Source organism: Drosophila teissieri, chromosome 3R (genome assembly GCF_016746235.2).
Source record: "Drosophila teissieri strain GT53w chromosome 3R, Prin_Dtei_1.1, whole genome shotgun sequence".
In the NCBI taxonomy this organism is placed as follows: Eukaryota; Metazoa; Arthropoda; class Insecta; order Diptera; family Drosophilidae; genus Drosophila; species Drosophila teissieri.
Window position 1 is genome coordinate 31,968,102 of NC_053032.1, and position 13,249 is coordinate 31,981,350.

Consider the following 13,249-nt stretch of genomic DNA (forward strand, 5'->3'; position numbering starts at 1 on the left):
CTCATCTTTATCCCCTTGGAAGGAATCCCCAAACCGCTTTCTTTGGCTCTTGTCCCAAAAGCGTTTCGACACTGAACCGATGGATAACGGAACTCAGAAATATCTATATTCTATATTTTGATTTATCCTGAAAAGCTAACTTTGCATGGTTTCAGATAAAAAATGTTGTACGATAGTATTTCAGTGGAACTCTGCTGTCTAACAATTACCAGCTGAAAAATATATTTAAGTGGCTTCCATTAAAGTTTTAAATTCTTTCTAACTTTAAAGATCCATTAAAAACTTTTTAATTATTCCGATTTGGTTTTCCAGTGTACGGGACTGCTCCATATTTTTTGCGGGTGTACACCGATGCGGGGAAGTATCTGCTTGACCAAGCGCACACAGAACGCCGGCGAAGAGGTCCCGTGGGTGGGAGTGGGGTTGTATCATTTTGTACGCACTTCCGCTGGCTCGTAAAGGGATTTTCCTGTATCTTGCATCCGGCCGGCTTCTGCTCCTTCTGCTGAAGCTCAAGCTTCTTTCGGTTCTTCCTATCCTCTGCGTCTGTTGCTGTCTGTCATCTTGCGCCAATGGGTCATCCATCTCCCGGTTCATCCCCGATCCGCAGGCCGCAAATGTTTTATTTATGTGTGGACAACTACGTCGATGGCGGCAAAGTTTTACTTAAATATGCGTGGACGAGAGGAGTTTGGGAATCTGCAGACGCCGTGGCAGGCAGGTGTGTTCGCCCCCATCGTTCAGGCAGGCATGTGTGATTTCAGCCTTTGATTGAGTGGTGCTTTCCCAAATCCGCAAAATAGATTTCCCAATTGACACATTTTTATCTTTTGGTCTTCTTGTGCTTGGGCCTGATTTTCCAAGCACGTTCACTTTGCGCCTGGTTAATAAGATTTTAATATTTATACTAGCATTTGTCTTTCTGTCAGTTGAAGAAATCAAGTCAAATAAATTTAATTAATTTTTATTTACTTCTCAGCGGAAAACGACTTTATTTAAGAAAACCGCCTAAAACTTGAAGCACTTGAAGGATAATAACGTTGACCTGCCCAGGCGTTTATTCATTTATATTACTCCGCACCTCGCACACGCCTTCTACTTCTGCTTTATTTGCGTTGTTGATTGTCAACATCAATTATTTAACTTTGGCCTAAAAACTCCTCGGAGTCTTCGACCGTTCCCCGCCCACTCTTGTCCCGATCCTTTCGTGGGTCTATTTAAAAACAGTCAACTAAGCGCACATAAAACTTATCACGCCTGAATTTGTCAGCACAAAAGCCAACGCACGAAGAACCCAAAAGCAACCCTTTTTCGACTTTTAAGCATCCTTTTTCAACTGTCTCCCATTTTTTCGGTTGCCAGTTAGTTGGAAAATTTGCCGCGGCTTCGATGCTTCGCACTTCATTTTTTGTTTGTCTTGTTGAATGCTAAATGCAAATGTTTTGCATACTTCATGCCGTTTCTACGCTTTTTTTACACGCAACGGACGGGTTGGGTCTTAAAAGAGCTGCAGGGTGGTTTTGGTGGTTTTGCATGAGAAAGGGTGATGGTAGCCACTTATAACAAATTGCGCGAGCTTGGCAACAAAAGAAGCACCCCTTTGGAAGCCGGAAAATAGGCGAGAAAACTGGTTGCAAAAAGGAACAAAAACAAATTTACTCTCACTCATTTCCCGCTATTCAAAAAGTTTACATACAATGCACAATACGTATTACGCTGAAAATCTGCAACCCAAGGAAAAGATGGAGGCATCTTTTCTTATGTTTTTTAAGTTTAGGGAATCCGTTTTTTGTGCACACTCGAGTTCAAGTATTTCACGCCAAACCTCTGAAATAGACAGGAGTTGGCTGCATGCAATTTATTCCTTTTTTTTAATATCATGCTTAATTTAGCGGCTTTAAAAGTTTTTGATGCCAAACTTTGAAGGCATATGGAGTTTTGAGTAATTAGGCAATTTTATAATTGTTGCGCTACATCAAGTATACGACATGTATGCTTGTGCGTACCCAGGCTATACATTATACCATATTTCCGAGTATATTGAGATCTAGCCTGGTTTCCACAACCAAGAATAATATAACTTTATGGCCAATGCACGCCCAGCTCTGCAATAATCCTCTCATTGGGTCCTGCAACACCCTGCACTGCGATGGAATCCAAAAGCAACCAAATCAACAAACCAATAGAGCTCCATGAACTTTTTGATGCTATTAAGGCAATTTGGTGCATTAGATGGCAAACGAAGGAACTAATTTGGAATTGAATATTTCCTATAATCAATACTAAGTAGAAAGTAACTTTTTTTTGTGTGTAGCCAGAGCCAAGTGTGTGAGCTGTCATGAGGTTTTATTAGAAATTGTTATCGCAGCGCATGTTGCAGCTTTGGCTGATGCTGCCGCGGCTTTGCCACTGCACTCGCTGCATCGACCCAGAGCGCTTAAGTTTTGATTTTTATCTGCCTGGGAGCGGCTCCTGCTACCACCCAACCAGACCAAACGTCGGCTGAAAAGCCCAGCTTATTGCCCCATTTGCTATTTGCTTTTGGCGGCTGCGACGGAGACGGCTTTGGCCACAAGTGCTTTGTTATCTGCGGAATTAAAAAACGTCGCCATATTGCTGGGTGGAAGAGCGGATGCTTCTCTTGCTTCTTTGAGTGCACTTTTAGTGCCATAATTCAGAAATCGTTCCAACGGCTGCTGCAAGTGGTGCTGTATTGAATACCCACGAGTCCGCTTTTATTATTGCAATGTAAATACAAATTTATATTGGCGTCGTAAAGGTAAAATAAGGCCAAAGGAAACCTTAGGCGCAGATCCGATCCTTAAGTGCACATATTTACGGCATTTGGAAAGCCCACACAAATATGGGCAAATCTCCAGCGAAAGCAATCGCATTTCCAATGCCAATATTTGTGTTTGCTTTCTATGTGAAAGCCAATCCTGGCTGTGGTTGTTGCTGCTGTGCCTGCGTTCTTTTTATGATTTTGAATTTTATGTGTGGTATTACGAGACTGACAAAGCCAGATGATTAAAGAATAAGGAAGGGTGAAAATACACGAGAAACTACATGGCTGCCTTCATACACCTATTCAAATTACCGACTCCATTATTATATTATCAATGTAACAAATAATAAGAGGGAAAATTCTTTAAGACGATATTTTCTAAGCAACGTAGTGGCTTTGGGTAAAATAGCCCAATCTGCGTTGAGCAATGGTAATAAACACAAAGGATTTGCAGAATAATCTACCCTGCCAGACATGAGAAACGCATTGACTATTCCACTCGCCATAAACATTATAATACTTGAACCTACTTTTCAGACGCCCATAAGTTTACAGGGGAATATGTGCACGTAAGTCGAGTAAAAATTTTATACCACCACAGGGCACCTTAGATGTGTAATAAAGAGAAGACGCCGCCACAACCAAATCATAAACCAGAATAATAATTACCCCAGGATCGGAAGAGCTCACTCTACAGTAAGGGATGGCAAGTAAATTTATTGATGTGTCTGCGCCTAGAAGTCTCTACATACTCACAGCCCAAAGGTCGCGTTGAGCCCTGGCAGCCATAAAAAGTTCACATAATAATGTCAAATGAGTTACAACAGAAGGCAACGAGGGATTGGAAAAGGGGTTTTTGGTAAGAAAGCGTGTAGCCGCACTTTTTCCCCTGATGACTGTGTTACGGATGGCATCCTTGCGGTCGATTTCGGTTTTTATTACAAATTTATAGGCACACATGCAAATAAATCGGAGCAAGGACTTTTTGTTTCAAGGTGTTGGAACCACACCATAAAAACTTTCTCCACGACTGTATAGAGTTTCGCTTTCAATAGAAAAGTTTTTCGCAAATTTCATAATGCTTATTTGGTCAGTCAGACAGACAGTGTGTTTGCGCTGCCCCAACACTTTGCTAGCCGAAAGTTTGGCGTCGCATTCTGTTGTTTGTGTTTCAGTCTCAGTCGGTGTGCTTGTCTTTCCCGTTTTTGGCCAACAAGTTTCCATTGCTCCTTCGGCGGGCACACCTGCAGACAAGGACAACAAAGGATCTGGAGTCCTGGCAACGGTACCGACGACACTTAAGCTCATCTAATGCATGTGTCCGTTTGTGTTTGTTGTGTCCACATTCGACAGCATCGAAGGAGTTGGGACGCGTCCTCTTCGGTCTGCCTTGATTCAGCAGGGAAGCAATCTTTCTGCTGCACACGGCGTGAAAATCGCGAAAATAAATATTGAACTGTAAAGCCAAAGTAAACAGGAAAATGTTTCCAAGGATGTGTGTAACGTCGTTACCACGGGGGCTGTTAAGGGTTAAAGCCGCTTTCCTCTGTCGCACCTGTGCCCAGTAAGTCCTGCTCTGACTATGCTCCCCCGCCGGCGCTAAAAGTGTCCCACAGTAATTGGCTTGTTTGCAGAAGGGTTTTCAAGTTTCAATCGACCATTGGAAAATTTTTAGAGCAGTTCAAATTTTTATTACGAAACGCTCTACCTTAATTTAAATAATCTATAATAACAAATATGCTTAGTTTTTTATTTGTGGCAAATAACACGAGAAAGTTGATGAATTAGGCAAGCAGAACTTATTTAATTGTAGTAGTAGTAGTAGTCAAGAAGTAGGAAAATAGAACCCTAAATAAATTGCAATTAAAAATTTATTAAAAATCGTTGTAATAGTTAGTAAAACCCACAATGGACAAGGACATGAAATCACACAGGAACAACAGTCGAGTTCTAAGACGCCGTACGACATTACGAGCAGAAGTAGCCGCGACCCTTTGAGAAACCGATAGGGTGTTTCCCAACGCCCTAATGGAAATTAATGTTTATCCCTTTTCAGTTGTCAGACACATGAGCTACGCATAGCGGAAAGGTACACTAAAAACATTTGAGCGACTTCCTGCTTAATAAAACAACACAATTGTTATCCTGCGCCAATGCTTTAATTTACTCTCGAGGGCTATGAATCCATAGCCAAACATCTTTAAATATTTTTTATTTTATCATCGTCATTTATTATTATTATAACAAAGTATAAAATAATCTATATATTTTTTGAAGTGTTCGCCTTTGCTTTCTAGACATCCTAAAAAAGAATAGCTTTCTCTTGCGTTGGTTTTACAACCAAGTTGACTAATCCCGCAAACTACAAGGCACTTATTAAAGGCTACACCCATTTTGTAAAGCTCACTCCCTTCCTTTCAAGTTGGGTGCCGAAATAGTTTGGACACGCACAAAAGCGCGCTTCACAAAGTAATATAAATAATAATGTTTTGTGCTCCCTGGGTTCGTAAACGAGGGAATAATTAGTCTTTGCCGTTAGCCTTTGTTGTTACGCCGGGTCTAATGGCCCGACGCAATTTTGATTTTAAAAGATGGTCATGCGTGCATGTCTAATGTGCCAGGGTCCTTAAGATCCGGTAAATTGGCCGCACTTCCACTCTGCTCCTGTGTGTTCGGAATTCCTCTGAATAGCTATAATCCTTAACGCTTCTAAAGGAACCAAAAAACAAAACGAGCAACTGAGTCAAGAATCAAACCATCAGCAAAGGACAACAAAGGACGATGTGCGATGTCCTTGGTGTGTTTGGGTGTACTTAGGGCTTTATAAGTGTAAGGGTATATTAAAATATAGAAGAATGTTATTTAATGAATGTTATTTAAGAATGTTATTTAACATTCTTAAATGTTATTTAATGATAAATTGGCCAGCTTTAAAAACTGAAAATAATTATTAGTGACTTATAAAATGTATATGCTCTATTTACGTATTTATTTAAATTTGCTAAAATAAGCAGAGTAATAAATTGTCGAGTTCGCCTTACATTTTTGCATGCGGTTACGTGCGCCACGGAGATTTGGTCATGGATTTGGGATTACTCAAGCCGACCGAGTCTTCAACCATAGCCTTATAATTTCTTGAAAAGATGTTTTACCTTTTGTTGTTCCTTTTTCTTACGCAGAAAGGCAAATATTAAGTGGCATGCGAAGACGGGGAGGCAGAAACTAGTGGCTGCTCTTTCGTTTTTTTTTTTTTTGTTTTTTTATGAATTACAATAATAAAGAAAAGGAAAGCGCATATAAAAAGTTAAGGCAAGGGAGCAAAATAAAATCATAAAAATTACAAAAGGTATGCACAAAAAATGAGCAGAAGAACCGGAGGGCAGACAACTCACGAATGCGTTCAAGAAAAATCACCGTAATAAAGCCAAGCGTCTGAGGTCTTCGCTGTGTCTCAGTATGTACATATGTATGTTGCAAATAAAACAATTTGAGTGGAAATAAAAAATAAAACAACATTTGCCCGTGATGGGTTAAGCACAGAACGCCCGAAAATAAAAGTGAGGTGCAATGTACGGAAACGTAGGGCAGCTGGATTCTCAGGCAGGCGAACATTACCGAACAAACAATGCGTCCTCGTCGAGGAATAAAGCACGTCTTAAATTAATAATAAGCAGCATAAGAAAAACAAATACCAGTACCTTCAGAGGAAGATGAACCAAGGGAGATAAAGGTGGTCGAAGAGCGAGAACTTATATAAGCACTTGAAAAAAAAACAGGAACCTGAAAATTACCACAATAATTATTAAACAACACGTGTTCCGATCATAATACTTTTAAGAAAGTACTTGGTATTTTGACTTAAGCTGAACTGAAGGAAATGCTTGTATTATTGTTCTGAAAGTTAAGCTCAAATATTATAATTTACTTGTCCTAATGTCCCTGTATATCATGACGCCAGTGCAACAAGTTCGGTTCTGTCAGTGCGAAAGAGTGGATTGTATAGGGTGCTGGCATCATTATCTGCCTTCCACTTGGCAAAGGGAATATCTGAGCACACCTGAGTGGGCCGGACAAGGGAATGACGGAATTCCTTAAGCTTTAAGGGCTTCGAGACAAATTACATCAGCCAACATTGTTTATGCGTTCTAATCCGAAACTAAACTACTTGTGAAAACCGGAAAGAGATAAATATTTTCCTCATTTAAATGTGGCTCAAGAGATAGAGCCATAGTCAAACTTTAGGGTGGGCGTGCCTAAAATATTTTTATTCCTAGATCACAGCGTTCATACGGAAAAAGTATAATTTGGCTATTACAACAATCGTAAATCCTACCGTGGTCAGTAGATTCTAACACTGTAAAAATGCAGTTTTTACTATGCTGGTCAGGAAAAAAGAAGTTCCTTTCCGGATTCATCAAAAAATAACGCATTATAAACTAAATTTAATACTTAAACAGGAACTGCAAAAGAAAGTCCAGATCACCCCTCACGTTGCACCGCATAAAAACCAGACTTTTCATTGTCTTCCGTATTTCTTTGTTATTAAATATTATTTTCCGGCCTCACCTTTACACGGCATTTTTTAACGCCCTTTTTATGACCAATGAAGAAGCCCCTAGCCAGCCTAACCCACCCAACCAGTCCCTTTGGATCCACCGCCCCGCATGATTTATGCTGCGCGGTCAAGTGTAAGTTCTACCGCCGGCACCTTGGGGCAGGAAATTGGGTTTAACAGCAGCAGTCAGCGGGACCTGGGAGCTCGTTTAATTTCAGCCGATTTTTTTCTACCGTCCACCGTTTTATATTAAATTTTTTTTGTTTTTGTCCCTACCGTTTTTGTTGCTTTTTTATGGACTGGTTATCAGTGGACTACTTTGCGTGTTGCGATTTGCCTTAATTAGTCGCGTCGGCAGATCAGGATATTTACCGGACTGGGTGGGTATGAGTTCGGCTCATAATTGTGGATATCTGTCAGCAGTTAAGCGCCTGAGGCGTTTTCTTTATCAGTGTTTTCGCGATTTATTGGCTGCTCATTAACCTTTGAACCGATGCTGATGGATAATATATAAAGGATTCTGTGTGTGTATTTTTTTATAATTGTTATGCAGTCGGCTTATTCGAATCCAGTTTTGACGTCCAGTTTTCATATACGCGACATTTTTTTTATTTGAAAATTTGTTTGTGCACTTAAATAGGATAATTAGGTATGGCAATTTCCACACATTCCACAAGAAACCGCATACAGAAAATTCACACAAAGTTCATTTATTCTCTCATGTGACCAACTTTGTTAATTTGGCTTTGTGGAAAAAAATTTAATTTTTTAAAGATAAAGTGCAAGGGTTTGAAAAAGGGTGCTTTCAATTAAAAGAAAAGAGCAGCGTGAGGGATTGAAACAGAAATTAAAACCGCATTTATATTGGAAAAGCCCATTTTTTTTTTTTTTTTTTTTTGAATCTGTTTATTTACCCCCCTGCATCCAACGTTGATACCCTCTGAGGGGTGCCCCTCGCTAACGAGCGCCCATTATGCAAACAATAAGCACAGCTTCCTCTTCAGATAACAAACCACAAACAAACGAACGTACAAAAATATCCCTCCTGTGACGAAGAAATATTGGGCATACGACACGCATCCTGCGAGTGGCTTTCATTCAAAAATAGATTTATGTGTAGCATTTAAGCGAGGCAAAAAAAAAGTAAATAAAAAGCAAAAGAGCACAGGAAGGACACCCAAACAATATCAAGAAAAATGTTCAACAGCATTTATCAAACGTGACGCAATCCGTGGGAATGTTTAAAACTCTTTCTCCCTTTCCTCACATCTAAATCTGCTTGACATCATTATTCTTTAGCAGAAACAAACAATGTGAAGTGCATTTCGGTATCATTAAAATGTGATCACTTCGTATTAAAGCAAAGGCAAATGGGGCGCGGAAGGGTGATGGCCGACGGGACGCCATCTTGGGGCAACAACAGTTTGATTTAGTGCCGCACATTATTTCACGTAAATATCTGTTCTGAGTCTATACAATGTGTGTATGTTTTGCAATAATGTCAACAATAGACTTGGCTCTTTGACATGTGTGGGTTCGCCGAGTATGTGTGCTCCACTTCGTTGGCTACATTTACATTTTAGCATTTTGCCCCACTTGTTGACTTTCTGCAATCGAGTTCCAGCAGATTTGCATGATTTTCGCATTTATGCGCTTAATTTACTATTTATTAATGGAAAGCATACCAATGTTTAAGTAGAGGTCCCCGGAAGGCAAAGGAAATGGAAAGGAAAGCAGGAAGTGCGGACGAGAGAATGTTGCCGGCATGTTTAATGTAATGTGAGATTGGATAAACTTACCTTAACTCCAATGTGAACCGGTGCAAATTCTGATTTGTGTATTGAAGGAATTGGTATTGGTAATTGCATGGGAAGGGGGCAGGACATCATGGTCGCTACCTGTGAATGCAAACAGAAAAAGAGACATGTTTGTTAGTCGAATATGTATTGACGATTATAGGAACAGAGTACTGGGTCTACATAAGAAGGTTAGAAATTAATAAAAACTTTTTGAAAGTTCACAGTACCTCATATGTACATAGGTTCTTCTATTCAAACTAACTAAAATATCAGTGCCTATGACCCGGGTGTTTAAGATAAGAAATCCTATGATTTACACTTTTACATATATACATATTTATGTTGTTGACTTACGGTGAGACCTATTTTCGTTAGTGGCTTAAGCCCTTGTAAAAACAATGACCATTGGGTTTGCTGCGGATCGATGAAAAAGCTGTGGCAGCTTTCCTTCAGGCACTTAAACTTTGACACACACACACACACACCGCCCCCTTTTAACCGTTTTCGCTATTTTTCTGTAGTTTTCAGTTCACCGTTGGCATTGCAATTTTTCGCCCTTTTCAATTTCACGCGTTTCAATGGCAGCCAGCGCAGGAATTACCCCCACATTCTTGCTCCCTTACTCACACAGGCACTCCCACACATACAAATGACGACCGCATTGAATTACATTCGAAAACAGGACGAGGGACGTAAGGGGGCGTGACCATCGTTTCATTTGGCGCCCATCATCATTGTCATTTCCGCTTTTGCGTAACGATGTCAACGTTTTTGATGGCTTCATTTCGTTGCGCTGCATTTCTTTTTGGCTTTTCGTTTCGGGCGCCAAATAAATCATAGCGTAGTCTCCCGTTTTCCTGCTCCGCTAACCCCTTTCTACGCCCTGCACTCAACCAATAAAAACTTTTTGAAAGAAAAAGGCAGCGAAATAAAGAGCGCAGCGAACTACTCAGTACGATATTGGGAATGAATGGAATGAGACTGGCATACACAGCAAACAAAGCCTACAATTGGAGCAAAATCACCAAAAGTCGTACATAGGTTAGCTAGTGTGTATTGGCATTATTTGTTATTACTTATACTTTTAGTTGGAGGACAATGTGACTTGAATACGAATAGGCTCAGTTTCTTTCAGTGTAAAGCAAAACGTAAAAATTAAAATGGTATGACAAAGTGGCACATTTTGTCGAAACTTTTGCTTCGAAGTATTGGAGTAAATGTGTTTTGGAAAGAGAGAGAACAGCGAAAGTTATAAAAATTGTTGCAAGCGCACTAGTCCGACAATTTTTCAATTTCCTGCTTCACTTCTAAGGCGTATGCATCTGGCCGAAATTCCATGACTACACAATCAGCAGTTCTCTGCTCAGTTCTCTACTCTGAAAAACGGCTGGGCAAACAAATATAGTATTCCATTTCACTTGTCAGTAAAGTGGCACCTCTTTGTCGACGCATCTTGGGAGGTCCAGACAACTATACCATGCGTCTTTCGCCTCTTCAACAATCAATGACTTGTCAACGGCATCGATTACCGAAAACACACCAAAACAAAACTATTTATATTCCATTTTTTTCCTATCCCACCTGTGGTCCTATTTCTGGCTCTTATAGCCTTTTTTGTCAGCCGCCTGTCAGTTTGTTTACGCATTTTACAGTAAATTGCTCTAAGTGCTACAAAAGTGTCATTTACATGGGCAGCTCGACGAACTAATTAAGTGATTTTCAGCATTACATATTTGTTGTTCCGCAACTCTGTTTCCCCTATAGTTACACTCGCAGCCGTCATTATCAAAAGCAGTGCGAAAGTGCAACGGAACGCGGCTAGTCTAGCATTTTAATGACGACAACAAACGGAAATTGACGCTGGCTGACTGACTTCAACATTGTAGACGGGGTTTTATGTTAACACGCGACAGAACAACGGGAATTGCAAGAGTCGGTGACGAAAGGGAATGCCAAGAAGAACGGGGAATCGAGAGCGAAGATTGACAGATGAGGGGAAGCACTCACAAATGGACATGCCACATGGAAACCACATGGATGTGGAAAGTGCTCTTGCCATTAATACCCCACACCCGAATTTCAGCACTAAAATTTATAAGAAAATTAAGCCCGAAAACTTATTCTAAAAAGCTCATTGCCAGCTATAATAGTTTTAAGTACCACATGAATACATGACTCCTCTTCGATCTTTGTATATCCGGATTCTACTGACTCTTCCAACCGCTGTGCCTTCCGCTCCTGGGCGTTAATTTGTCCAGTTTTGTGGTGGACAACCATGGCATTCGAGAAGGATAATAAATGTAATGTGGCATCAATGAAAGCGAAACGATGTAGCGGGGCGGTTGCTTCCGACGCTGTATGGACAATTAGACTTAAGGGGAGATGAGACTGCCCAGTCACCCACGAAAACAATGATTAATGAGCAGTTGCAGCAGCAAGAGTCATACATCATTCGGTTAAGTTCAGCTGAGCGAAGTTGAAGGCCGAACAGTGGGAGCAAAGTGAGACGCAGCATGGATTGCAACGACAATAGCAACTCGCAACTGTCACAATTGCAACCTGCAACAAGTTCATGGCCCGTCGTCTCCTCGTAGAGTTTTCCACTTCACCGAGCATGCGCGGCTCATCCACAGCTGCAGGCAACAACAGCGGCTGAAGCTATAACTGCAACGGCAGCAATAACTGCAACAGCTGTGCCAATGCGCAGCAAACCAAGCGACCACTTTTGCACGAACCATCCACTGGGGAAAAAAAAACACCATACACCAACACCATACAAAATACCAAATAAAAATAAATATCTAGCAAATTGAATTTACCAGACGGCCTTATCCATCTCTTCTCGGCAATTTTGAACATTTCGAATTTGCTTACATCAGGGTCCATACAAGATTCTGTTTATTATGATGGTCAATTGGCTTTCCAAGTGTATGTTTAATGAATCGGGAGGAGACCGCCACGCCTCTGGCACTGATATTGCATATTTCGCAAACACAAAGATGGATGCTTAATGAACAGGTGGCTTTACTCAGCCTTTGTCTGCTGACTCACCTGTACTTAGCCCAGAGCATTGAACCTGGTCATAAGTACAATTACTTCCAATCAATTTGCATAATCAATAGAGACTTATAAAAAAGGTAGAACAATTACCATCTCTCAATCGTTACTATGGTACGTATCCAAACTCCGTCAGTAAATTGTTTCTTTTGATTGGTTCGAAAACTTAAAAAGTGAGTAGACACATTTACACATCTACCAATAACATTATTTAAAAAAAGGAAAATAAAAACTAATTTAAAGTTAAACTTGAAAGTAAGAAATTCTAATACACTTGTTGCATGGCAGGGGCTAAAAAATTCACATTAAAAACCAAATCGCTTAGATTTGTGACACTAAGGGCCACCACCATCTCAACCACCCACTGGCATCAGCCTCAGACACAATCACAGCCACAAAGCTGCCACAGTCGCAACCACAGTGGATGGCTGGCAACAATAACGAAATCCAGCCAAGAAATTGTGCAGATTTAGCATGACAAGTGAAAGTAAATAAAGTGAGCTGGTGGGAAAGCAAAGAAAGGACGAGGCCAGCCTGTGACCAGGGATTTTTTCTCATATTGAGCTTGCACTTTATGCAAAGAATGACGCCCATATTTCACTCACAAGACTCGGTGTTGGCTTAATGCGCTAGAAAAACACGCCAAGAAGTTGCATGCTACAACGAAACGAACTTGTTGCAACACTAAAAGGCAAAAAAATGCAAAGGAGAAAAAAAGGACCTGAAAATGTGAATGGTAAGACGGCAAAATTGAAAAGCGAAATGTGGGCATTTGCATAAATATCGTCCGTTGAAAATGGGCGGGAAATGAACGCGGAGCGACGGTGATAGTGATAGGATCAGAATCATTCTGATATTAGATAACTAATAGGCCCTTAACCTGTAAATGTAAATTTTACGTAAAGAAACAAACATTTACTCTTCATAAATATAATAAATTTAACCAATATCTAATTACGCTTTAAATAAGATTCACACAAGTAAAAAAAAGTTATTTGTCGACAAAATTTAATTTATTTTAGTACCAGCCGTTTGCTTAAACCAGATCGTTGA

General features: G+C 40.3%; 1 protein-coding gene across 6 annotated transcripts in view; it reads right to left on the minus strand.

Moving 5' to 3' along the window:
* LOC122622153 (polypyrimidine tract-binding protein 1) overlaps nt 1-13,249 on the minus strand; it is a 129,499-nt gene that overhangs the window by 95,127 nt on the left and 21,123 nt on the right. For 5 of the 6 annotated variants that reach the window (XM_043800374.1, XM_043800378.1, XM_043800377.1 and 2 more), the window contains one exon: nt 9,140-9,238. In XM_043800374.1, coding sequence (XP_043656309.1) covers nt 9,140-9,238 — 99 coding nt within the window. Of the gene's footprint in view, nt 1-9,139; nt 9,239-13,249 lie in introns of those variants that run through there. The other variant, XM_043800380.1, reaches the window with a different exon arrangement.